Consider the following 27,362-nt stretch of genomic DNA (forward strand, 5'->3'; position numbering starts at 1 on the left):
ACATATAGCCTGAATTAACACATGTCATATCTAGAATTATCATAATTTTATGTTGTACCATATTCATCTTACCTAAATCAGCTTGCATCCTAGATGCTTCTCTAATCTTACATTACCTGCGCCATCACAATCATCTTCACACTAACGCTTATTTGAATATATACTAGAATACAAACAAATAGGTATATATGTACTTGAGCTCAATTACATCAGAGATGTTGCAATCACATATTTTACCAGTCATCTTGGCTGGTCTCTTAGTTACCTTTCCATCTGAAACTATCTCTTATTTCATGGAGATCACTGTTACAACACTAGTCTGGTTTCCTGTAGATGCCTTTGCTGTGTAGAAGCGTGCGCATTTGAAGGCTAAGATCTTGCCACTCATGAACATCAAACTTCAGATGATTACTCCTAGATCACCTATTCATATAACCACGGAATCATCCTTTTTGGTGTAGGATTGCTATGAGATAATTCACCATCAGAGTTTCATCAACTTTGACGCACATAATCCATGTTGCACCTTTTTAAGTCCGAACATTAATATTACATCAAATTATGATGCCGACCTTATCATGGTTGTGATTTCACAAGCAATATTTCAAAATTCACTTGTCCCAATGAGAGAAATGCACCAGCAAAGAAAGAAATAGATACATAAAACTATACCTGCATGACCATTTGCAGAAGACGCATACAAGTCATCGTGCTAGAAAGCCATCCACTATTGGCAGATATGTCAATCATAGCCTGTATGATACGTATACTTTGATCAAGAACGGATTTCAAGTCAGTTACATAATCACTGATAGGTAATTCTGTCCCAGAAAAGTGTGCCTGCAATTGAAAGAGTAGTTAGTACTTAACGAATTATAAGAAACAAGAATTATTGGTATGAATTATAAGAAACAAGAATTATTGGTGTCGTATTTGAAGAGCTGATGAACAACACCAAAACAGGTCCTAGAAATGACCTGGAAGAGTAAATTTGCTTTCACATGTGGATCATCAAGGCGGTGCTCATCAACCAGAAAAGGGACCTTCTCAGATAATCCTTTATTCATATTTTCCTGAGAGCGTAAACAACATGAATTACCAAGGGAAGTTGCAGCAAACCCTTGAAGAGAATAAGATACAAATATACAAGTTTTAGAATCTTATGTGAGTTGATAGAATAGATTCTTGTCTGATTTTCTTATATTATTTCTCTCTGACATAAGCCTACAGAAGTGTAATGTAGGTCAGAATTTAAGAAAGTTTTGAATGGATTAATGAATGAAACAACTATCATGTCTGGACAGTATTTTAAGGTCGCTTGCCAAGGTAAACATGAATGAACCAAGTATTAAAATGTCTATCCTCTATACCCACACAAAGCGAGAGCAAAAGAAGATAGAAATTTGCTACTAAAATTGATCCTATGCTTAGGCATACATAATTACAAAGTGAACTCTCTATATAAGAAACAAAAAGTTGTTGCAAAGAAAAGGGTAAGCCTAAGAGCAAAAGTTACCTCATTATGCCGTACAGGAAGTTCGTCAAATTCAGAGGCAGCAGAAAGAATGTTCAAGAAAACCTAGAAACATTAATAATGTTAGTTCAATAATTTTTTGTCAATTCAAGAAAGAGGGGAAAAACTTTTAGAGGTACATCATGCAACAGTTTTACTTACTTCAATTGAAGTATATGGTCCAATGTTTGACCCAAACATCGACACTGTCCTGTAACTGAGGTAATATTGGGACGCAATTGAACCTAACATCAAAGGCTCTACAGAATTGTCACTCATCTTTATGCATCCACTGTCCTCAAGGTCCTCAAATGTAGTTTCCACTAACCTGTTTATTTGGAAAAAATCAATTATTGCAGCATAAAAAAATGATAACAGAGTAAAACAGTATTCGTTTGAGTTATCAAGTATTTACCTTGATAGGTAAGAATTCAAAACATAAGCCTCAGTGTCCTCTAACCCGTAATAAGCTGGATTGGCAACCTGTTAAAGTAGCACATATATCTTTTACAAATAATTGAAAAAACAAGCATCAATAGGAATTGCTTCACTTACCATAAAGTAGGATATCCATTTCTTAAAGTGAACTACATATAAATTTTATCAGCTTGATGTGGTAAGAATTTCTGTAAACAAAAAAATCATATTCTTTACCTTTGTTGTCCCAAGTCCTTTCTTGGGCTTTATTTTCATTCTGGCACCTTTTACCAAAATTGAACTACTAAAAGATACTTAAATAATTAGGATAATTCTCTTTTGACTTCCCACCCTTCTCCACATACCTAATTTAAACTATTTTTTAATACACAAAGACCTCCTGAAATATTGAAAATGTCTCACCGCCTGATGTAAACGCAATAGACAAAAAAGATAAAATGACCAAATTATCCCTCCGCTTATAATGGATAGAGGGTTAAGTAAGCTAGCTAATAAAATAAAATTTTATTTTCTTTATAAATTCCTTTATTGCCCTCGTACCCTATATATCATAAAGCCAAAGCCCGAAAACAAAATTTAATCATGTACTATTCCAAAGCACAGCATTAATGCTTGGTTCGAGATTAGTTCTAAGCAAAGCTTGATTAGCTCTAACCAAAAGAATGTTGTAGACAATTAGAAATTAGTGCTAAGCCAAATTTGATTAGTTCTAAGCAAAACCCTTCTCCCCACTCCCCAAAATCTCAGCCTTCTGATCCATGGTCATGTCCTTCTCCTCAAGCCGAGTCCAGCATCCCGAGAAGATCTACCACAGCATGCCAAAGCTCGACAAGGCCATGGACCTCTCCAAGAAATCTATCCTCCTCTGCCTCCGTTCTCTAATCTCCTCCCACAAGAATTGTTCCAACTTCCATCCTCCTCCGTGACTTAGGAGCTATTGTTTTCTTCATAGGAACCTTCCAGATTGCATCTGATCTCTTCTTTATATATGCTCCACAGCTCCAGTATTAAAACCTGTCCTTTGGAAGGGAGAGGGGACCAGACCTTGTGTGACTTCCAAGGAGCCCAGCTTAGATCTACTTCTCCCTTCACTTTCTTCATGTTGGTCGCCTTTGAAGCAGGTGGTCTCTTAAGAGCTCTTCTTTTGATGCTCTCATTTCAATTGCTTTTTGCCTTGGGCTAGAACAAAGAGGCTAGTTTAATGATCATGGGTTTTCTTACCTTCTTTGGGTTGAGATAAAGATTGCAGAGCTTTTGGCAAGGGTAACGCTGCCTAAGTTTTACTCACAGAGCCTCCACTTCCATGATTATGAGGTGCTGGCTTCTACCAAGGAGGAAGTGATGAGGAGGCGGGGTTTGTTCAAAAATGGAATTTTTTGTCCCTCCTCGAGCGCCACCCCTCCATCTTCAAGGTCTTTGATGGAAGAGCGGCCAGACGCAGCACCATTGCCGTGAAGCTCACAGGAAGAAGGCCGAGAGGATCTCGAGTGAGGAGGCACAAGCGAGAGGGGTGAGATGCAGCTAGTTGGAGAAGAGGGTGGGAAAGTGCAGCTTGGATTGAAGGGAAGAATTTTATTTAACAAGGTAAGGATATTTTTGTCCACTTAAAATCTCTTTTAACTTGCACGTGACTTGTACATGCATATATGAGCTAAACATGGCATATAGTTGTTATGTGAATAGTACATGACACCTTATGGATAGAAAAAAGTAATCAAAACCTAACAAAAGGGGTATTTGAAATATTTTCAATAATTCAAGGAATCTTTATCACCAAATAATAGTTCAGAGAGTGAAAAAAGGTGATAGGTCAGAGAGTCAAAAGGAAATTATCCCCAAATAGTTTTTGGCTACTACTAATTCTGCTACTTCTTCACTTGTTATTCCAACCTCTAGAATAACGTGTCATCATCTGAACATTCAACATTCTCATGGTAACCACACTAATTTATCACTTCATGGTTTTCTAATTCCCAGCGATTTAGAAAATCAAGCATCAATTATTCAATAGAACAATCAAGCTTCCTTTTGTCAAATTTTCCTCAAATTATAGGTACATGATGTTCCTGCATGACACCAGAGAATGTTTCCCAATTGTAGAATTTTCCTGATAACAGAATTTTGAATCTGATAAGTTCACAGAACACATAAATAATAGGCTAAAAGCACTACATGGTACATTTCATTTTTTATGGATTTTATATAAAAACAGCATGTATAATTTTTTAATTTCAATAGAAAGGTTTAAAACCTTACTGATGAATTTTTTGGAATCAAACAAGTTATATAGACTTATAGAGCACATCCAATAGATCAGCATAACTGTCATGTGTGCAATAGCTGATTCAACAGAATTTACCTAAGACTAGCTTCTTTATGGTTTAGGATATAGAAAATGAATCAAGCAAAATATATTAAAAATGGACTATTCCTGAATAGAACCAAAAACTATAGAAGCTATAGTAATAGACAGCATAGAATCAAGTCAAGATATTTGAGCTACCTTTATTCAAACTTTCATCAACTTTATTGGGCTAGATCAAAATATCAAATGACAGTAGAATCTCTATTACATATACATTTCATTAAATAATGCAGTATCACACAAATAATTGCAGTAGAAGAGCATAAAAGATCATATGATGTGGCTCATTTCTTGATAAAAATCCACCTGGTGGAGGAAAGTTTTACAAAAGGTAATCCGAAAAGCTCATCAATTAAAAAAGGTCTCTTTATCTTGTTTATTTACAGAAGACTGCCTTTGCCAATACAACTAACACATGTCTGCCATAGATTAGATCTGATGAGAGCTCTTAACTATTACTGTGCATGATCAAATGTTAACTTCTCATTAGTATGCTATAAACTTCCAAGTTGTCTTATACTGCTCTTGTATATATCTTGAATCATCTAAGAAAATTTTATTAGGAAGAAAAATATATATCTTGAATCATTTAATAGATTGATATCAGGATTATTATAACCACTGACAGGGACAATCTAAATGATTTTTTTTTGCGGTTACACATCACACAGTTTTTAATGGGACAGGTGGAACTAATTAGTAAGAAGTTATCAGCTTGTCATGTTATCTAAAAGGTCACTCACAAAACCAGCGTTCACTAGAACAGATATTGCCTTATGAGTAATGACCGCTTCCAACTTGATTTGAACCTGGAAGTGCCAGCATCCTCCACCCTAAAACCCTGAGTTGGATTTCAACTGATATGTCCTTTCTCTTGTTAATCAGTTAAAAGATGACACCAGAATTAGTAGACCTCGTCACTTGTCAGTTGTGTAAGCAGCTAAAAAGTTTTAAAAACTTAAGAGAGCATCTCAAAAAATATTAGCAAGAATTCATACCAAACGACGAAATAGATAGGTCCATGAAAGGTAATGAACTGCGTCCTCCTTATGACGGATTGTACCAGAAACGATTTCCGCATTTATGTGATCATGTAGATGCTCCCTCAGGCTACTTTCAACAGGAAATGGTTCATAAAGAAACTGCCATTCACAATAACGTAGAATGTCATTTGAAGTTTTAATTAAGAAATGCCTCAATAACACTTTATCCTATTCACCTTCTTGTAAAAGCTCTTTTTTGGTTCATGAACAAGAATAACAGCTTTTCCATGTTGGTCATACTGTGGTCGTCCTGCACGACCCATCATTTGCAGTATATCTGTAATAGGAAAATCAACATATCTTTTTGCTTTGCCATCGTAGTATTCAGTTCCCTACAACCATCAAATAAATCCAAAAATCAGAGTTTGGAAAATGGGCACCAACGATCAGCAAGGCTTATTGGTACCTCACCTTAATGATTACAAGATGAGCTGGAAGGTTTACCCCCCATGCCAATGTACTAGTACACACCAGTATCTGTTAAACACACAATAATTTGCAAATATATTATTAGGTGTGTTCTCGGTTAATATATTTTTGCACTATTTTTACAACAGAGGTTGCCATTAAAAATTTAGGATCAGTAAGTATGTGTATGGCTAGTTTGACAGAAGAACAAGCACCTGGATCTTGTTATTTGAAAAAAGTTCCTCAACCAAGGATCTATCTCTATCATTTAATCCTGCATGGTGCAGTCCAATTCCGAATTGCAGAGTATGCCTCAGGTTATTATCAGTAACTTGTGAAAGAACCATTTCGAGGGAATTCTCTGGCATATTCAAGAACTGCCTGGGATTTTCATCTGAGGCAGCAAGCTGCAGCTGACGTAAAAATTAATAGGTGCTAATACCAACTTAGAAGCTATATTGTGTGGCTTAAACCTCAGGCAATATCATACCTGAATAAGATCAAGTGCGGTCAGCCTTGTCTGGCGGCGAGATGAAACAAAAATAAGAACTGGTTTTGCAGGTGAATGCGTACATATGGCAGCATATGCAGGCTTGTTCATGCTATTCATTCTGGGGCAGTAAAACTTTCCTGGATATCCCTGCTCATAAACCAGAACATTATGTTGATGTGAACTCAAGAAGTTTACTAGAAATATAATGACGTATCAAGCACATTTCATTTGAAGTTTTAGCTTGGTAAGCTAAGCAAGCCTGGTTCACCGGGCATTATGGTAGGACATGGCATCGATCCTGATGAGAATGGACTTCTCCATAATGTAATGCCATAAAGCATAAACATAAAGAAAGAAAAGATAAATCTCCCACACCAAAAAATTTCAAAGAACTGGAGAAAGTGAAAGTATTAAAAGAAAAGCTGAAGTATGATATCCAATGTTAAGACCATCTGCATTATCAATGATTGATCAATATATCAAGATATATAATCTCTTACTCTATATATACTAGAAGAAAGATTTCAGGTGAATGGACCATGCAAATCCATTATTTGTGTGATGTCAGACAAGGAATGTAAATTTTTACACTTACTAACCTGCAACATATAGGGTAAAACTTCAGATGACTAGCAAACTGGTAATATCAAGAAGAACAACAAAAGAAAGAAGAGAAGAGAAAAGGTCTTAGAAGAGCTCGTTCACATAATTATACGGGTTAATATGCCAACAGAAGAAGTATGGCATCCATTTTTCTCTGTGAACTAGCTAGAGGTTTATCAAGCCATTGTCTATGCCAACATTAACAGGAGAATATATGCACATACCTGAATGTGAACTTCAAGAGGTACAGGCCTCACACTAGGCTTGAAATTGAAGAGTCCACTGTCTCCAACACCCAACCATTCAGCCAAATCACTGAAACATCATGATGAAGGATCACTTATGGGTTTAAGAAAAGACAGGAAGTTATTAACTTATAATATTCAGGCACCACTATCCAAATCAATAACATATCGCTACAAAATTGTTCTCTCTGAATCTAGAACAAAAGCTACAAGCAATATGAGAGGGATGCAGTAAGACATATATCCTTCTATTCCTGGTATAAGAAAACTAACTACAAAGGATATAGCTCTGTTGATACAGTATGTCATACATGATATGTTAGATATAACTCCTCAAGATTCAAGTCCATAACCATGCATTGAAGCTCCTAAAGTTATAATTGAGTTGTGCACTTCTGTTAGTCAGGTAATCTGCACTTCTGTTATGCACTCAATTCAATCGAGTAGGAATTTATGAGTTAGAAACCCTTAGCTTCTTTCACCATCTATATATATTTCATCCTATTTCCCTTTACAGATAATGATCTTATATGTGCTGAAAGAGTTCAAAGGGATGGATGCTGGATAATCTCCCTGCATTCTCTAAATTTTTTGTACTTCTGTAAACAGGGCTATTCTGTATATAAGCTCCCTCAAAAAACCAGTAGGCTCCAAGCAATGTGCAAACTCCAAAGGACTTCTAAGTTTCAACTCAAAGTTCTGGACTATTAACAAGAAGTGAACCTTTTTTATTTTTCAAACCACCAAAGATAGCAGACAGAATAGCAAGAAAGGCACCCTTCAAAAAGATGTGGTAGATTCTTTGATGTTCACATTGATGGTAGTTAAACATATCTACAGTATGGGCTATTAAAATGTTTCATTTTCAGGTGCCATCGTGATCTTTTGTTAAGAGACTTAGACAATTGCTCTCTGATCACATGTTTGAGTAGTATTTATTTTAATTCATGTTTTTATCACTTTAAGTTTGTTTATGTTCTCTTAGGTTGATCTATTAGCATTAAATATTTAAATGATTGTCATTAGCAATTGATTCAATGTTACTCATAAGCATACAGCAGGTGTGAATTAAAGGATGATTAAGCAAAGAGCACAACTCAACAACCATTGTGAATTACCAAACAATATAAGCTTTTTATTCTCTAACAGGATCTCTTGTTAAAAAAAAGAGACAACCAAAGTCTTGGAAGAAATTACATAGATTTTACATTTTCAACATTTAAGGACCATGCTAGGTGCCACGCTTGCAGTGGACTGTTATGTTAGGAATTGTCCTTCATCATGATGGATTTGCAGCCACAGAAAAGGAGAAGGAAAACATGAAACGAGCAAGAAGGATCCATCTACTGACAAGTACAGATTCTAAAAAGAGCAAATCTAATGGTAAATGTACCGGGCATTAGCTAATGCTGTTGATAGACCTACAAATCGTACAGGCCGCTCCGTCTGTGAGGATATGTATCTCATTCTGGATACAATAACCTGCAAATACATGCTGGATTATATAAGCAAAAGGTGACAAGCAGGTAGAGTACAACATAGGATGTAAACGGATAAATGCAAAGTCAGAAATTTGAGACATGACACTGAAAATGAGAAAAGGGATTCCTCCTATCTTATTTCACATAGTTGTATTATGTATGAGCTCTACCAAAAGAGATTATATGCTGTCGTTAGTCAGTGCTGTGCCTACACTTGGCAAATGTACAGTCATAAGCTACATACCGATGGCATCCGTAGGAACATCAAGCTGTTAATAATTTTATCAACTTAATCCTCCTTAAAATCTCTGTTTGAAATTATGGGAGTAGATTAATTCCAACTCCCTAGTCACAGAAGATGATCAGCAATTGACTTAAGCAGATCATCTAGTTCATAGATATGATCCAGATATGATCCGCTTAAGTGAATCTACACAATATTCAAACAACTTAAAATCTAGGCAAAATTTATTACCCACCTAAAAGGATGTCATAGAAGGTTCCATAAAGAGCGTGTCATGATAACTACCTGTCCTGGCCAGTACAGTAATGCAGGATGGTAGGTTCGGTGGAAAAAAAGGACAGCAATATTTATCCCAAGGACAATGAAACTTCATTAAGGTGAACTAAGCCTGACAGTTGTCAAGCTTGTGAGTGCAGAATTTCCAATCCCAGCAGGAATAAATCAAGAATAGATCCAAAATACGCTACTAAAATAGGTGTACACTGGTTCTCAGGTATTTACAAGGCAAAATTTCAACTGGGTGGTATATAATTATAGAACTTGCATGTTCACAGAGATCCAGATGCAATCAGGTTCCCAAGATAGTACCTCAAGAATAGGTCCACGATCAGCTCCCAAAAGATGTATCTCATCCAATATCATGAGTCCAACCTATGAATAAGCTTATTATGTTCTAAGCAGCTCAAGAAAGTTATAAAAATTTATAAATATCATTAGAATGACAGGAGGACAAATACTTTATGTTTCAACAGAGGATAACAACAGAATAAAGGTTTTCTCACCTTCATCACATAGCTTCGACTATGCCAATTACGACTAATACCATCCCATTTTTCAGGAGTAGATATTATAATGTCAGCTGACAGTAAAGCCATAAGATCTGGAGTGTAGTCACCAGTCATCTCAACCTGACAAAATCATTGTTATAGATTTATTAACATGTGTTTGACATCTCATATCACCCAGAGGCAAGAATGTTATAATTGTACCATCTTCTTTCCAAGCAGAGAGACGAGCCGCTTTCTCCAATCATTCATTCTTTCCCGAACAATAGACTTTAGAGGGGCAATGTAAACAACCTGAAAGTCATGATAATTCAATAAAAGAGCCTTATGCCTTATGAGCTCAAGATTTAACTACAAGACAAGTGACCTTCATGTCAGGTTGCGTGTTGAAAAGATGAAGCATTGCTAGCTCAGCAGATATAGTTTTCCCACTTCCTGTTGGAGCTCCAAGGAGAACATTATTACCTGTGTGATACAGGACATGAAAAGTCTGCAGAAGGTGAAGAGAACACGTCACTCATTGTGCAAGAAAAAGCAGAAAAATATATAGATAGAAAAATAACTTCAGAATAAATGGAGTTGGAGCACCAGACTTGTGTTTGGATGGGATTGAAATGTGAAAAACTGTACAGATCTTCATAAGCTTTATTCCCAAGAGAACTCACAGGCAGAGGTTGCAAATCTAAAAGTTCAGTATGTGATATTTGTGTCTGTACATTGCAACAATTAGTAGATAGCAGATGATGACGGAAAAAAATAAGAAACTAAAGTGAATGTCTCATATTTACCTCTGGTAACATAAGGTTATGAAAAGAAACAGTAAAAAGTGTCTCTGCTTGTAACCAGGAATCCGAAATGGCACGAAGATAGTATTGTGGTGGATGTGGCTCAAATATTGGTATAGTAAAAGAAATCTTTTGAGATTCTCCTCTTGCCTTTCTCTTTGTCAACGTGAAAAGTTCTGAATGGTAAATGTGGTCATTTTCAGAATCCTGCACAAAAAGAGAAAACTGATCAAATAACTTTCAAATACAAGGACCATCATTATAACCTCGTATATATTCTACATCAGACTATAAACATTTATATGAAAGGTAAAATTGTAATATATATAATTAGTAGTTATGCCAAATAATAACTCCATGGCTTTCAGTAAACTTAATTGCATAATGAGATTTGCCACCCGCCTCTTTGTAGGTCAGTTAAGCAGTCAACTGCTATGCATTAGATTGCTTCTTGTGGGTCGTGGTAACTCTTGACAATTGAGCATCATCACCTTGTCCTCCAAAAAGATCTCACTCAATCTACCAACATAATAGGTAGTTCAAAGTTTGTAATCATCTTTTCCATGAACATTTGCATGGTTGGACCTACTCTAGTGATTATGATGTTATATTTTCAAATTGCACATGATAATGTGAAAAGAAAAAGGTGAAACTCTTACAATCTTATCTCATTTATTTTGAGTGTCAAAATTTTGATGATTCAATGGAGACTTATCCAACAGCTGTAGTAGCCAATCTTGACCAGCTACCCAACTATTTCTGTAATGTACCGCTAGTTTAAGAATATCAATATCACTGGATGTGAAATTTTGTTGCTATGTACACTGACAAAGTAGTTGCATTGAATGAGACCTCTTGTTAGAAAGCTATGTTTACAGACTCTACACCTTTGCGATGGATGATACAAACTTGCGTACATTTTCACCATAGCTCCTTTTCTTTGAGACTAAAGTCACGTTCACTCAGAAGCTCCACATAAACTCTATATGAGCTTTATAAACAAATATAGCTCAGAATATTAACTTGTAAGATAACTAGAAACAATTCTTCTTTATTATACCAAAGAAATTAAAATAAAACCAAGCTGAAAGGGAACCAAAACTAAAAACAGTACTGAATTATCTGTATAAGATAACATCAGGATGGAGTGCATCTCGCCTGCTGATTATATTACCTAAAAAACTTTTTACAACATAAGCCCATTGATTGGGTCCATTAAGTACTCATATATACAAGAACACATTCATATAGAGTACTAAAACCTGACAATGATGAATCATCTGAGAACCATTAACATTATCAAGCAGTAACCAACGTGTCTGCAGTTGTAACAGAAGTGTTATCCAGTGTCATTCTGGATTGTAACACGTCTAATGAATGCATAATCTACAAAATCTTTTGTACCTCATAACTCAGAGTGCTGTACCAGATCATCAATGTATTACAAGCACACAATCATGTAGACACAGAAAATCTTAAATAACTATAACTATAAATGTTTGAAGGATGAAGCTGGCAAGGAACAGGAATGATCTGAAAACAAGTTATAATATTAAGTTCAGTGATATATAGATAAATCAGAGAGCAGAAAAGATATAACTGGTTAAATCATAATGACACCTCAACAAGAATCCACCAACGTTCAGAGGTCCCATGGAAGCGATCCTTCCAAACAAAATCAGGCGTTATGAGAAGATCCACCTAAATATATAATAAAGCATGGTGTAAGTGGAGAAAAGTCTTGAATCACAATAACTGAGATCAAATCAACCTTTAAGAATCTTACTCAAGAATCATAACTTACTCTAAGAACAGTTCTCGTAATTGGGCTTACAGTAGCAGATAAGTTGATGTGTGGGAAGTATCCTAGATATTGTTTGACCAACTTCCAGGGACAGAAAATATGAAATTCATTAGTCAACACTACCTATGGATTGAAAAATGCATGTACTGATAACATTATTATACTAGAAAGACTACCTTTCCTCCAGGAACATAACGAATCAAAGCACCAATGTCTTTTTCCTCCATTTCGAAAAGGCGATCCAAATTAGCACCTCTTTCCTCAAGTTTCCTCAGTATCTGAAAACGAAATTCTTTGTATCACTAAGTCACTAAAAGTCAAAAAAGGGGAATTATGAAATACAAAAAGAAGGATAAGAGTTCTTGATAAACCTCTTGTGAAAGGTCTCTGTCGAATTGCCTAAGAGGATGCTGGTGGGGCCAAATTTGGCGGTCCACAGCCTTGCAGTATTCCAACATGAAAGATGACATTTCACACCACCCTCTACGCAAGCAAATTTCGAATAATGCACGCATAATACGAGCCAAGCTTGCACTAATATATGCTGCATCAGAAATTAAAGAGAAGCTTTCCATTGAAGCACGTGAAATGCGCACCTGTGAAATGAGAATAAAGTACATCTTAGAATCTTATAGAAAAATGAAAGAAACAAAGGATAACATGCCCTTAACAGGAAAGACCTGAATGAGAATTGAAATCTTCCCATGCTTGTCAGTTGTTCCACCCTTAACTTCTAGTGGACATGCCATTTTGGATAAAGTTTCAAGTTCATCTTGTTCTTCCTCTCTAACAACAATATTTTCAAATTCAGAGGAATGAGCCACCATGTTGATCACCTGAACCAGAATACATAGATATATCATAATATGGCAACATTAAGGAGCAGTTTTAGAAAGTAGATACACACAACCAAACAGTAGGAAAAAGTATCGTTTACTTCACTATCACTCATGTGGCGCCTAAGCATCTCATTGTAAGTTTCTACACTAGAATACTGGAGGTAAAAGTGGCTTGCTATCCGACCAAGTTCTGTGCAGTAGAAGTTGCCACTTTTCTCGTCATATCGCATCATTTTTGCCTTGTCAAGGGCACGTGCAGCATCAATTATAAGAGATCTTTGCTTGGAAGACAAGGAAGGATCACCAATAACCTGAAAATCCATAAGAGACTGCAGTGTCAGAGTAAGTTAGCACAACTGTAATAAAGTGCAACAAGACAATATGAATCATTAGGATATGTATACAATCTATGAATTGGTCTCCTTGGCGTGTAAAATTGGTATTGGTATTGCAACCTGCTGTAGGACTTGATAGTTGATACAATGTAGTCTATTGAAATGATGCAAAAAAATATGACCCAATTATTAAGCATGAAATCACCACCTCTGCTATTTAAAAATGAAACTTGGCATCCAGAAATACAACAGTAAGAAAACAGTGCGAAAAATAAATGATAGCTTTGCAAGATTATCAAATAAATAGCAGATCGGGATTGCTTCCAGAAATTGATATAAATATGCTTCTGAGAATAGAGAAAGGAATTAGAACTACAGAGATGTATAGAAAGGATAAAAGACAGGAAATCAGAAAAGAAATATCACACGGGGGAACCTTTAGGAAATTAAATTGAGTTTAATTAAGAAAATTCATGTTCAGCTAGAATGGCAAAGGGTTCCAACAAGAAAGAGAATGGAACAAAAATGAAAGGAACAGAAGAAACATGTACTAAAACTGTTTCCCTTCAGAATAAGAAGTGACCAATAATGGACATAATAATCTACTCAGAAATTTTATCGTACGCACGATAATACACGGGTTACCAACAATAAAACAGCTACACTTCAGTTTTCTCTATCATAATTTAGAATACTGAGCACTGATTTTCCAAAAGCTTATTCAAAAACATTAACTAATCAAAACTCCATCCACAATGTCAAGAAAGAAACACAGGTCCTTTTCCCAACTACATGAGCATAAGCTTCAGATGCCCAAATAAACTCACGGATTGGCCAGGCTAGTAAGAAAAGAACCATTCATAATGCTGCATTCCTTGTTTGTGAATTCCTTCCACAAATACAAAAATACATAGTACATACATGGATGCCTTTTATAAATCATAGCAAGCTAATATTGAACTAGATGCATAAAAAGGCTCAAAAAGGGCTGCAACATTGTAATACCTCCTCCCATGCTATCCCATATACCAAAGGATTTGTCTTCATCCTTATGAATAAGTATGTATATCCAAGCCAAGCACAAGCTTCCTTCACATTTGTGACTGTACCTAACGCCACCTCAGCATTCAAATTGTCTTTCAATGAGCCAATGAACTGTAAAAGAAAATAATCAACAAATCAATGACAAGCACTTAAGCACAAAAGAACCTAAACAGCTAGCAAGTTTAAAATGATTCAGACAACTTTAATATGATATTAAACAATGCATTAATTATCCTTCAGTCTTCCTGTTCAGATGTATTAGCTAGCAGTCAAATAAAGATTTGCAAGGTAACAGTAAAGAAATCAAAAAAGGTCAGAACAAAATTTGGAAATTTATTAAAGATATCAAGAAAAACCACACAAAACACAAATGTAGAACAAAGTAAAAAAGGCAGAATATTCAATCATCTGAATTGTCAAGCATCTGTTTGATGTATGAAGATTACTTGCAGTTTGCCCTCTTCAAGTACGCATGAGGATTGAGAGAACATAGAGATACTCTACAAGAAATAGATGAGCAATTCATATATCAATCATGGTTTCAAGTTTCAGTTAACCTGGCCCATTTCAACAAGGCTTTGGTAAGTGCCTCTCCTAAACCAGTATCAAAAAGCTGATCAATTTTGGGCTATTACAGCAGGTTTGAGCCAATTCTGGCATCTCAGGCCCTGATGTTGGCCATGTGTCTCTTCACAAAGTCAAACCCTCATTCTGTCCATCTCCCTTATCGGACTTGCAACATAGCACTCAACTGTGCACTGTGATATATACACAACCTACCACTCCAAGCCAACTCTATTCAATCAGGAGGGCAACATATGGGGTCTGAACTTTTGAGTTTCAAGAAACTTGACTCTTTATTTATAAGAAAGATGGAAACAGAATTCCATAATCAGACCCAAAAGGGCCAAAACAGTTGCAACCAGACAAAAGTCCAAAATCTACAGCTTTCTCCACAAACAGAAATGGAATTTGAGTATTTCAACATCGATATTATTAGAAAACACCTTCAAACCACATCTGACAGGCATTAAAAGATTAAAGAAAATGAGAGTGAGTTTGTGTACATCCTCCCTCCTTTAGACTCCCAACGTCCTGCAAACTACATCTTACAGGTATTAGAAGATGACTATATTTCAGCCTGAGAATCAGATATGCCAATAAGACAGACAGACTAGTATGTGCCTTAGTGAGAACTCTAAGAGTTTAGGAGACAAAGTAATTAATGGTATACGAGGCTATGGTACTTTCACACTTCTATAAGTTGTGTGCTAGGAGATGAAAAGACTGACAAGGACAAGTACCTGTTAGCATCCAAAGGAAATTTAAATGCATAGTGGGAATTAAAAGGAAAATCTATTGATATAAAAAAATTGGACACCCACTGAGACATTTAATGAAGAAAATGGACCCAGTCAACTATGTAGGTGTGAGTTTATTTAGACAGTATTTGCCTTCGGTTGAACCCCATCTATTTGTAGTTAGGCTTATAGCACCCGATTGTTGATCTCCTTTTTACCTATTTACTATTCAGTACTAACCCTTCTTCCTCTCCTGTCCCCTTCCTATGCTAGGCTGATTGCCTCATTCCCTCACCTTCCACCTGCCACAGGCCCACAACCACCACAAACTAATGTTTCAGTGTGCAACTATGGCATGTCAATACAAGTTGCCACATGCGACCACTGTTCTCCAATGCTAGGATGTGCAACAGCACATTATATCTACAACCAAGTGAAAAAGTATCCCCAATTACGATACGAATATATGATTGCCCTAGAGTGAAATTAAATTCTTAACCATTTGCATCAGTCATGGTCAAAACTAAAGAGTATATGAAGACAATATTTTCTTCTCCCCTTCTCCCACTCTTATTTTGATTAATGGGACTAAAATAAAGAAAAACATCAACTTTGAATTGAGGAAAGAAATATTAGAGCCTGAAAGTTCTTGAACGAGGTAAACAAAGTCTGTTCGTGCGACTTTACTTGATTTGCGAAACTATTTGAAAAGGTGAATATGTATCATGGTGTTGGTTGGTACATGTAGAAAGACAAAATCGCATTTGATTTAATACGCATAATACACCTAAGGTTATTGTAAAAAAAAGTGCAAAAAACAAAACAAATATTAAGAGTACACTGTTGTTCATTAGAGGGCACAATCCTACATTGAGTAGACAATTGTTCATTGGATAGCATAATCCTATATAACCTATTAGGTTATTACAAATATAGATGAAGTTATAAAACCAGCCATGCTTCGTCGAAGAATATTGACAAGATAAGAAGCATTTTAAGAGAGAAAGTAACTACATGATAGCTAATAAAGGAGGAACAAACTAAGGATATGGCAAAATCAACTAAAATGCTTCAGACATGTTCAACCAAAAGCATATAATACTCCACAAGTGAGATGGGAAGACAAATGGTAGAAGCATTCAGTTAAAGGTTAGACAATAAAAAAACATTTTGTCCTTTAGTAATTAGAAGCCATGGCCCTTGATTATGCTTCATGATTGTTTGAGTAACCACAGTTTTTAAGTGATTATTCTTGGCATTTGGCAGTAAGACAAATCTGTCACCTGGCTTTCTATCGGGAGTTGGCTTGTCAACAATCTTAAGTAATAAGCCAATTTGTCGTGAGTAGTGATTATAATGCCTTCGCCACTTTTGTCAAACTGCGGCCTTCCAGCACGTCCAAATATCTAATACAGAATGGATTACAAAGTTAGCAACAGATCTGTCCTTTGTGAGTTATTTACTCACTGAAAGTGATGGCACAGAAGTTCCAAAATTTACCTGCATTACATCAAGCATGCCCAAGTCCCGCCATCCACCAGCCTTAGGATCATATATTTGTGTACCCTGTGTTGCAGAAAAAAAAATGACTTACAAAACATCCTAAGAACATATGTTGGGAGGGTATTAAGGTTTCAACAGCATAACGAAAACATAAGTACTGGCATTTTGCATTAAACAAAATAACAACCATATCTCGCATCAGCAGGATATACACCTAGAAAACCCAAATTATTATCACATTCGAATCATAGTGATAGTATAAATTAATTGAAAGGCGCACAAACTGTTTCTTGACAAACATTATCAGCAAATTAAATGGCAAATCATTGACCAAATGGTCCAGAAAACAAGTAAAAACTTGCTTCAATTACTGCTATGCTCACGTTGCCGCAACTTCACAGATTTAACTAACCTTGATGACAACTGTATGAGCAGGTAAATTTACTCCCCAAGCCAATGTTGCAGTACAAACAAGAACCTAGAACAGAAAAACTAATATGAGTCTTGTAAAAAACGTTGTAAATAAGAATGGAAGGAAGCCTACCTTCAACAAGCCATCAGAAAATAAGCGCTCAGTTAAGCCTCTGTCAGAACGTAGCATCCCTGCATGGTGAATGCCAAATCCAGATTCAAAGAAATCAACAAGTTCTCGGTTTCTGGACTTATGAACTTCTTTCTGAAACAACAGTATTGTGTCAATAACCTAAATCCTCACATCTAAGTTCTTCCAAAAAAAAACTTGCAGCAATGAAACACACCTTAATTAGAGAATACTGCGGATGCTTATCATTTAAAAATAATTCCAATTCCCCAGATTTTACTGCTGTCTCAATCTGCATCAACAATACAGAGAGACATTCAAGTCAAATTTCATTGAGAAGGACAATGCAAATGGAAATACAGAACTATAGTTTGGCTTTCTGAGACAAATTCCATAAATATGCTACTCTTATAGAGATTTAGCAAGCAATTTTCATACAAGATCAAGTATGGTTCATAGATTTACGTATAGCATCATTACATATGCAGATGAACATACAAAAACAATTTTCGGAAACAAACAAAATGATCTAAGAAAGACCATAAAGTTCTACAAATCTAAGGCTACTCAGCAAGAATACTAGCTTTGCAGACCATTATGCACAACAATAATTTAACAATGAAAGTTCATCTAAAAGTTGAAAATATCTGATGAAAAGAGTTATGCAGTTAATAGGTCAAACAGTTTTCATATTAATTAAAAGCATTAGATATTGAAGATAATTCAAAAGATTCAAATTTAAAAGAGAAACAATGAATTGGGTGTTAAAAATGGCGCTTAATACTAGCTTTGAGCTTCAATTCATGTTCAAGAAACACAAAAGCAGTAGTTTAGTTGCACAATTCAGGCAAATGAATGAAAAAGTGATCATATAGATATTAGGTAATAAATTTCTGCTTTGAAATTGAAAACAATTACCAGTGTTCTGGCAGTTTTCCCTGTGTCCTTGCGTGAATGAACAAAAACCATAGCCTGATGTCCTTGTTTAACTGAATCTGCAACCTAAAGAAATGGGGTCCAAATGCAACAATGTCATCTCAGGCATTAATATAGGAATCAGCAAGCATCACCTTTAGTGACCAGATAAGACCTTCTCATAGCATATATTGTTGAACATTTCAAGTTTTCTACCATAGTCCTTCTCGCTAATCCCAATGTATTGTTGGGCTAGAGGAACGGGGCGGTAAGTTGAGTCAAAAAAGAATAGTCCACTTTCTGTATTAACCCGCAAAAATTGTGCAACCTGATCATGAAAAAGTCAGCGGGGTGTGGAACAAGTGATAAATAATAAGTACTAATTATAAAACTAGGCATGTGGTCTCTATTTGGGCGAATTACCTCTAAATAATTGGGTAGTGTAGCAGATAGGCCTACAATGCGTATCATTGATTGGGTCGACTCAACCTGTCAGAGTTTTGTATGGTGTATCAAACACAGCCAAGGCAGCAGCTTTTCAAAGAAAATAGGGCTTAAATTGCAGGATTATAGAACCTGATAAGCACAAGCAGTATGATAATAGTAGATGGCAACATTGAAAAACAGCTAGATAAAGAATCACAAGACACTAGAGACATGATTAGACTCTTTGTTTTTCAAGATTTTGGGATAGCAACATATCAATATTGTGTCATATTCGTCCTACACCAGTATCAATATTCATGTTCATAGACAGAAAACATAGAAATAATGGTACAACTGGATTTGCATCATGTCTTACCACCTTTTTGGGGTATTGTCCACTTAAAGACCAGACAGGATAAATGCTGACTACAAAGCAACAATAAATAAATGCCTCCCAATGGAATGCACTTAGTTTGCCACCCGAGAAAGCTTTGAAGCTCAAACATCAAATTAACTGCCTAAGCAGATATACAGCTGAATAGCACAACTATCATGCATACATAGTTTCAAAACCCATAATGATGTATTATAAGTGTTTGAACCAAGATTCATCGGATCGGCCCTAGTCAAATGACTGGGATTGGCCGGTTTTGATTAAATCAGACCAGATCCATTATGGATCTGACCTGGATCCGACCCGGGGACATCAGCAAGCCAACTCTCCGTCTCTTTCTCTTTACTCTTTTTTTCTCACTCTCTTTAATTCCTTTCTCCTTTTTTATCACTCTCTCACTTTCTAACGGAGAGATCTCGCTCCGACAAACTCCAGCGGCGCAGATCTTTCTTCGACAAATTCCAACAAAGTCTGGAATATAATTTTATTACATTTTTTCTCTCAATTTTTAAATTTCTTTTACTCTCTTTTTCTTCTCTTTCATTGCACAATAATTTCACTTTTTTTTTCTTTCACTCTCTCTCTCTCTCTCTCTCTCTCTCTCTCTCTCTCTCTCTCTCTCTCTAATATGTTCTTTTTGGGTCAAGAAGATTTTATTTTTCTTTTAATTGAGCATTTGCTGAATTATTTAATTTGTGAAATTATACCTTTAATTATTTTTTGAATTATTTAATTTGCTAAAATTGAGATTAAATATTTGCTAAATTTGTATTTTTATTTTCTTCTGAATTATTTAATTTGCTAAAATTGAGATTAAATATTTGCTGAATTATTTAATTTGCTGAAATTGTACTTTTAATTTTCTGAATTATAATTTATGTTTTTAATTTGATATCTGTTTAAATGTTTACATTAAAATTAAAATGGCTCCTAAAAAAAATCACAAGATAACGACATCGGCTGGCAACATTGCATTGCTCTTAACCAAGACAAAATGTGCATCATATACAACTGATGTGGAAAGATGATGAGTGACGGTGTCAGTCGTCTTAAAAAAACATTTGGTTGGAAGCAAGAAAATATAGCGGCTTACACTCAAATTAGTTTGAAAATTAAAAAGGAAATATTGGCTCATCTAATAAATAAAAAAAAGGATAAACAAACTACACAAAGAAGAGAGTCAATAATTTATTAAAAATTGATGTATATCCATAAAAATATTAATGATAATAGCAATGAGCAGAGTGGGGAGGATGATGAAGACGACAATGAAAGAATGCAGAAATACACAAAGAGAGAAGAAGATGAGAAAAAATAGTAGTGGATCTGGTGGTAGCTTTCAAAAATTTAGATTAGTTCATATGCATAGAAAAAGAAAATGAGGATGGTAGTTCTAGGACTTCTGGCGTTACGGACTTTACAGCAGAGTTTGAAAATATTATACTGATGAATACATATCTTTAGAGAAAAAGATAACGTCGTACACAAACTACTATCAAGACAACTCTTACTCTTAAAGTGATAAAAATGCAAAGAAACATATTGGTAGGGTTATCTTAAAATTTTTCTTCTGTAATTATGTTCCTTTCAATATAGCTAATAGTCCTTATTATCATACTATGGTGGATGTTATACAATCAGTAGAGTCTGGTGTTCCACCTCCTAATTCAAAAAATATTGCTACTAAATATCTTGATATTCTTGACTCAGAGGTAGATGAGCTTCACACTTATATTAAGACTTATAAATAATATTGGGGTGAATTTGGTTGTACACAAAACAGGAGAAATATAATTAATTTTCTAGTGTACTAAGGCATGGAAACAATATTTTTAAAGTTTATAAATGCTACTGCTAATTTTAAAAGTGCAAATTATATTTTTCAATTGATAAATAAGGTAGTAAAATAAATTGGTGAAAAAATGATAAACCAAGTTGTTATTGATAATGGGGCAAATTATAAGACTACTAGATAATTGCTTATGATAAAAGACAATATTTATATTGGATGTCATGTATTGCATATTGTCTTGATCTCATGTTGGAAGATATTGCTAAAGATCATGAACATAAAGATTATAGTTTGACAAACTTTATATATAATCATTATTTGATTCTTAATTTGCTTAGGCAGATAATTGGTAGTAGAAAGATTATCAGACTCGGTTTCATTAGATTTGTCACTCAGTTTTTAGCATTCGAAAGCATAATGCTATATAAAGATGAGATTATACGCAGCAAAGTAATCTACAAAAATTAAAAATATGAAACTTAAAGATCAAAGTTTTGGTGAAGCTTTGAAGATATGATGCAATCACTCTTTAAAGCATCAGGCTCTAGACATCATTATTTACAAATTTATGATAATTATAATGACAACAACTACAAAGATTTACGAAAGTCAGCTCGGTATTCATTGAAGTTTTGACTTATAAATAAATTAGTACTTTTGTTTAACTTTTAGGGCCCATATATGAATAATAATTATTTTCTTATTTTTTTGTTATATTTTCTAATTTTTTTTAAATCTGTATTTTAAAATAATATTTAAAATTTTATGTAATTAAAAAAATTCAATCTGATTTGGACGACCGATACATATCATCTTTTCGAAAGGCCGTTCACGATCCCGATTTTCCAAGCATTGGTTTGAACTAAATGCACATAGTCAAAATGCTTCATCAAAGATAGAATGTTGTCAAACAAACAAACTCATGCAATCAGAAAATGGACTCTCAAAAGGCAGTATTAGAAGCATAAAATTACCACAATTACTCATCAAGATATACCACGCTTATAACATGTAGTAAACAAAGAGAAAATAGCTACAAAATTAACAGTACACTTACCTGTCGGAGAGTCCGGGCAACCAACGCCTCTATTACCGGGCCTCTATCATCATTCAACAGGTGTACTTCATCAATAATAAGAAGTTTAACCAGCATTGACAATGACATGTCACTGCTTTTGCGAGTAATAACATCCCATTTTTCAGGAGTTGTCACTATCATCTGAGTACCGAAGAAATGAGGCAAAATAATAATGAAACTGCATAACACCATAACCAAATAAAAGAAATGCACAGACCTGGGTTTCTTCGAGCTCATTCTTGGAGAGCTGCATGTCCCCAGTAAGTTCTTTGACAACCAGATTCAAGGGAGACAGGCGACGACTGAATGCAGATGTTACCTCTGCTGCTAATGCCTATGACATGAACATGATGAGCATCCTAATAGTAAATAGGTAATGATTAGTGCCAACATAAGATGAAAAAAAAAAACAAAAACGGTACCTTCATTGGAGCAACATATACAATTTTGAATTCTTCTTTATGCAAAATGCCATCCCTCAAGTGTTGTTTAATCTGCAATTGGCACCATATTACTAGAGTGTGGAAGTGCTGAATCTAAAAAATAAGAAAAACTAACATACAGGAACTTCTCAAGAAGCCTTGAGAGAAACTCAAGAATTTGCTCACAAATAAATTAATGCACCACTATAACTATCAAAGTTTTCTTGTGAATTTCTACCTCATGAAGAACAGCAATCATCGCAATGTTTGTCTTTCCAGCACCAGTTGGTGCACAAACCTGCAAACATTTTTTGTAAAATTAATATAAGGATGAGTTTTCTTCTATTTGCACACCCAACAAAATAGGACTAACATCACATTATGTGCAAGAACAGGATTCAAAATATAGTTACCAGAATATTCTCGTTCGTATAATATGTTGAGTGAAATATACGACTCTGAATGCGGTTGAGGGATTTGTATCCCTTGAAAGCAGCTTGAGCAAAGTCATCCAATTCCCTTATCTCAATCTAAAAAGAAGCAACCAAAGATGCACTTAGAAACATTAACCTCTGTGCTTTAAAAATAGAAGCAATATCATATGTTGTAAACCGGTGAGCCAATCGTGTAATATTATCGAGATGTATCCATTTTGAGTATTTCTGAAAAGTGATATTTCAGGGAAAAAAAATAGTTCACAGCATTAGAACACTTTTAGCTCCAAAATAAGACAATATCTTCTTTGTCCAAGTCATGTAATATAAGACAATAAAACATTAACCTTTGTGCTTTAAAAATAGAAGCAATATCATATGTTGTAAACTGTGAGCCAATCACGTAAGTTTATTGAGATGTATCCAATTTAAGTATTTCAGGAAAGTGATATTTCAGAAAAAAAAATGCTTCACAGTATTAGAACTCTTTTATGAGCAATGATGCTCTAAAAATAAGACAATATCCTCTTCATCCAAGTCTTTTTTACATATATCAAAATTAAGAAGGCACAAAGGAAGAATTCATAAATTCTTCTTAAGTGTATGTCAGACTGATGCAAGTCCTCCAGAAATTTGTGCAGATACCTGCAAGAGCAAAGTTAAGGAAATGGGTGCATTATGAATCGAATATCAAGCAGTAATCAGGCAAAGTAAATATTTCAGTGTCGGCTCATGTTTTCTAGAAAAGATACCAAAAATTCCTTATACAAGGAAAGGGTATAAATACATGAAAACATTTGTTTCTAATAGATTTAAAAAAAATTAAATAGTCCTACCATAGTCAAACCTTGGGTAGAATTTCAGTAAAAACATAAAAGAAAGAAAAGCATCACCAAACAAGTGGCCTGCAAAAAAAAAAAAAACTGTGCACCAAATTGCAGCTAAAAACGAAAGAATAGAAAGCAACAAGAAGAAACCTTACAAAAATATCAGATTTCATAGTCCAAACTCCAGATGTATGGCAACAAAAAGCAATTAAGTTGCTCATTTTACATACTGGAGGCCAATCAACAAATTTGCGCACTCTTTATATAGAATTTTTCATCAAAAAAATTCTTAGGACAGTTTAACACAGTTCCAATAGATGGTGAACAGTTAACCAATTCTGGAACAAGTGCGATAAAGTAATCACAAGCGCATTTTAGGTTGATCGTGTCACCAAATCACACAATATCAATATAGGTTTATAACATTAAGTACATATCAGAGAAGTACCAGTCTCTCATCAGGTTTCATTGCAGCAGTTGGAGTTGGCGGAATTCTGACTTCTTCATAGCCTTTTTTATGCAGTCTCATTGTTCCTTGAGGAAGAGCATTTACTAACAGATAATTTGGCCCTTCCCCTGTCCCAATCAAATCATCCAAAGGTTGCTTTCTCTCACTTGCTAGAAGAAGAGATGAAAAACTGTCAGCAGCAAAATCATCCAGGCTGCCATACTCTGCCCCACGTTTGCTACGTTTTTCCTCTTTCCGCCGAAGTTTATCAATTTGCTTTTCGCTTTCTGTTTGTACAGTAACCTGGAGGACGCAACTTAAGGTTAAGATTACCAGCAGTAGTTATAGCAACATAAACACAAAGGATACCTGTGTGCCATAACTTGGCATCCTTGGTTGACTGCTTGAAGATATTTTCTCAGATTTCAGTATAAGCAACCCATGTTGAATGGCATCAACTAAATCTTTGCGGTGCTATAAAAGACAAAGGATCAGATTTAAGGGGCACCAAAGGTCAAAGTGTACTATAAAAAGGAAGCTAGAGTAAAAGTGAGTGCATACTATAAGGCATATATGAGGTACAATAGCATCTAGCATAGAAACAAATAAAAAGTAAAAAACAACTAAGATCTTAAGGGCCTCTGCAAGAAAAGATCCATTGAGACCCAGAAAGAAGTGTTGCTCAATTAGTATTTAGGATCTAGACCAAATAGGAAAAGACAGCTATACACACACGTCAAGCTACATAAGAATTAAAAAAAAAAAAGGTCAAAAACTTGCAGATTACTGAATAGACGTTCAGTTACAGGCAAAGGGAAATTAATATAGAAAAATCCAAAATAACAGGTTGAGGTGGGACTTGATTGTCAAAATTAAAACTTAAATAAACTAAAAGGATTTGGAACATGTACAGATGAGATATTAATTAGAGAAGACGGTAGAATGAAATTCGAACTTTACCAGGCACCTATCAGAATTGTTTTAAATGGTTTAAATAGATAGCGTGGACTTAAAACAGTAGCATTTGTCTAGGAGAACACAATCATTGCATAATGTAAATATTAAAGAAGAGAATCTAAGATACACTATAAATGATAAATGATGTTATTAAAAATAAAGGAAATTATACAATGATTGTGTCACACTATATTCATTAGAGACAAAATTGTAGAAAATTTGATAAGATTTTTAATGTATCTAAAATAATACTGAAATATATATATATATATATATAATATATTTGGCATATCTTTGTCATCTAAAATCTAACTGGTATTATTTTAGATATTTTTCGAAAGCTTATTCAATTTTCTACAACTTTGTCTATAATGAATTTTTTTATTTGATATATGGTTTAGTCAAATATGATGAAAAAAAATAACGATTGCACTTTAGTGTAGACTACAATTGGATAAGATGACACAAATGAAACTATAAGGGGTTGAAGTAAATTTAGACTTAATAAAAATGGGTGAAATGTAACTTCTCCTAAAAATTTTAAAATAAAAAGGAAAGAAGGAATTACTATGTCAGCTTATGATACAAATCTTAACAACCAACAAAATCAATTTGAAAAGCTTCTGCAAACAAACACAAAGTAAGCAAAATACTAAACACATTGGATTCCTCAACAAAATGTAAAAAAGCCTATGAGATATTTAGTATCTTCTTTTTACTTACCGACAATATATCTTGTACCATTTCAAAGGCACCATCACCAACCAGGTCCAATAAATCAGCAGCTATCTTCATCGTGGAAGATTTTAGTAATTAGAATTAATAAATAGAAAAAGTAGTATGTTTCATGCAGTATGAAATAACAAACTAGCAATACCTCGTCGCCAGCTTTACTGGAAAGAAGCACCCTGCACAAGGCCATTGCAAGTTCATCTCCTGAAAGCTGTGAACTACCCCCCTCCACTATCATATGGCATGCATCCTTTAGCCATCTCAAATTCACCGTGCCACTGTCGTTGACCAAATTGTGACTTACAGACACCATACAACCATCATACTGCTCAGCACGAAATTTAGTAGAAGAATTGACACTGCCTAAGGATATGCCATCATTAAATGACACATCAACAAGAAAACGGGAAGGAGCTTTGAAAGTAAAGTTGGCACCAAATTCACAAGAACTGTCTTGACTTCTGTCTTTAACAGTTTCCTGAATAAATATGGCCTCATTGTCTGTGTGTTGCAAAGCAAAAAGCCTCTGAGCTAAAGAAGCAACTTTCTGTAGACTAGAGTCAGGTATGTTGTAACCTACAAGCCTTTGCAGCTCACCCCTGCACAACAGAGTAGAATGAGTAAATATCCACACTCCATAGACTGCATCAGTAGAAACTGTAAGTTTGAAACAGAAATCAGTTTCAGCATCTAGGAGAACATAAAACCAGGCCTAGAATTGTGCCAAGGTTGGAATTTTATACCTGAATGTAATGAAGTTTGAATACAGAAATATCGAAATTACTAATAAACAGCATCTTATATAAAGCTAACTAAGGGCCAACAGATAATAGAATTTAGAGGTTTTCAATCTCAATTGCTAGAGATTTGATTACCTTTTCTCAATAAGCCTCTTAGTGGCATCACTTTCCATGTCAAGGTCGTTAAATAGATCATAAACAGTTTTTGCCACCTCAGAGAATTCTTCTGAGACTACCTCATCATTAATTAACTCCACTACAGCACTGAGAAATTGTTTATATGCTTGACGCACTTCACTTGTAGCTGCATCAGAAAATAAATCCATTAGTATTAGATCTGAATGAATGAATAATAATAACAATAATAATAATATAACAATAGTAGTAGTTGTAATAATAGTAATAGAAAAAGATATACAGGTAAAAT

The 27,362-nt window shown here is 34.9% G+C and overlaps 1 protein-coding gene across 3 annotated transcripts in view; it reads right to left on the minus strand.

Moving 5' to 3' along the window:
* The window catches only part of LOC140784938 (DExH-box ATP-dependent RNA helicase DExH14), a 39,484-nt gene that overhangs the window by 10,160 nt on the left and 1,962 nt on the right, over positions 1-27,362 (minus strand). The window contains exons 3-45 of one of the 3 annotated variants that reach the window (XM_073132579.1): positions 27,071-27,239; positions 26,341-26,794; positions 26,187-26,252; positions 24,876-24,980; positions 24,507-24,809; positions 23,211-23,327; positions 23,036-23,095; positions 22,798-22,869; positions 22,593-22,709; positions 22,355-22,516; positions 19,109-19,174; positions 18,861-19,013; positions 18,689-18,772; positions 17,988-18,062; positions 17,774-17,905; positions 17,642-17,707; positions 17,227-17,292; positions 17,010-17,132; positions 14,387-14,536; positions 13,145-13,357; positions 12,888-13,043; positions 12,579-12,803; positions 12,384-12,485; positions 12,208-12,288; positions 12,024-12,104; positions 10,407-10,610; positions 10,212-10,328; positions 9,986-10,108; positions 9,823-9,912; positions 9,616-9,741; positions 9,422-9,484; positions 8,502-8,590; positions 7,088-7,178; positions 6,258-6,407; positions 5,983-6,174; positions 5,771-5,836; positions 5,536-5,691; positions 5,315-5,458; positions 1,929-1,996; positions 1,676-1,841; positions 1,517-1,579; positions 978-1,073; positions 673-840 (exon numbers count right to left, since the gene is read on the minus strand). In XM_073132579.1, the coding sequence (XP_072988680.1) occupies positions 673-840; positions 978-1,073; positions 1,517-1,579; positions 1,676-1,841; positions 1,929-1,996; positions 5,315-5,458; positions 5,536-5,691; positions 5,771-5,836; positions 5,983-6,174; positions 6,258-6,407; positions 7,088-7,178; positions 8,502-8,590; positions 9,422-9,484; positions 9,616-9,741; positions 9,823-9,912; positions 9,986-10,108; positions 10,212-10,328; positions 10,407-10,610; positions 12,024-12,104; positions 12,208-12,288; positions 12,384-12,485; positions 12,579-12,803; positions 12,888-13,043; positions 13,145-13,357; positions 14,387-14,536; positions 17,010-17,132; positions 17,227-17,292; positions 17,642-17,707; positions 17,774-17,905; positions 17,988-18,062; positions 18,689-18,772; positions 18,861-19,013; positions 19,109-19,174; positions 22,355-22,516; positions 22,593-22,709; positions 22,798-22,869; positions 23,036-23,095; positions 23,211-23,327; positions 24,507-24,809; positions 24,876-24,980; positions 26,187-26,252; positions 26,341-26,794; positions 27,071-27,239 (5,570 nt within the window). Of the gene's footprint in view, positions 1-672; positions 841-977; positions 1,074-1,516; positions 1,580-1,675; positions 1,842-1,928; positions 1,997-5,314; positions 5,459-5,535; positions 5,692-5,770; positions 5,837-5,982; positions 6,181-6,257; positions 6,408-7,087; positions 7,179-8,501; positions 8,591-9,421; positions 9,485-9,615; positions 9,742-9,822; positions 9,913-9,985; positions 10,109-10,211; positions 10,329-10,406; positions 10,611-12,023; positions 12,105-12,207; positions 12,289-12,383; positions 12,486-12,578; positions 12,804-12,887; positions 13,044-13,144; positions 13,358-14,386; positions 14,537-17,009; positions 17,133-17,226; positions 17,293-17,641; positions 17,708-17,773; positions 17,906-17,987; positions 18,063-18,688; positions 18,773-18,860; positions 19,014-19,108; positions 19,175-22,354; positions 22,517-22,592; positions 22,710-22,797; positions 22,870-23,035; positions 23,096-23,210; positions 23,328-24,506; positions 24,810-24,875; positions 24,981-26,186; positions 26,253-26,340; positions 26,795-27,070; positions 27,240-27,362 lie in introns of those variants that run through there. The other 2 variants (XM_073132570.1, XM_073132588.1) reach the window with 2 other exon arrangements.

The sequence above is a fragment of the Typha latifolia genome, chromosome 1 (assembly GCF_019914945.1).
Source record: "Typha latifolia isolate L0001 chromosome 1, TyphaL0001v2, whole genome shotgun sequence".
NCBI classification, from domain to species: Eukaryota; Viridiplantae; Streptophyta; class Magnoliopsida; order Poales; family Typhaceae; genus Typha; species Typha latifolia.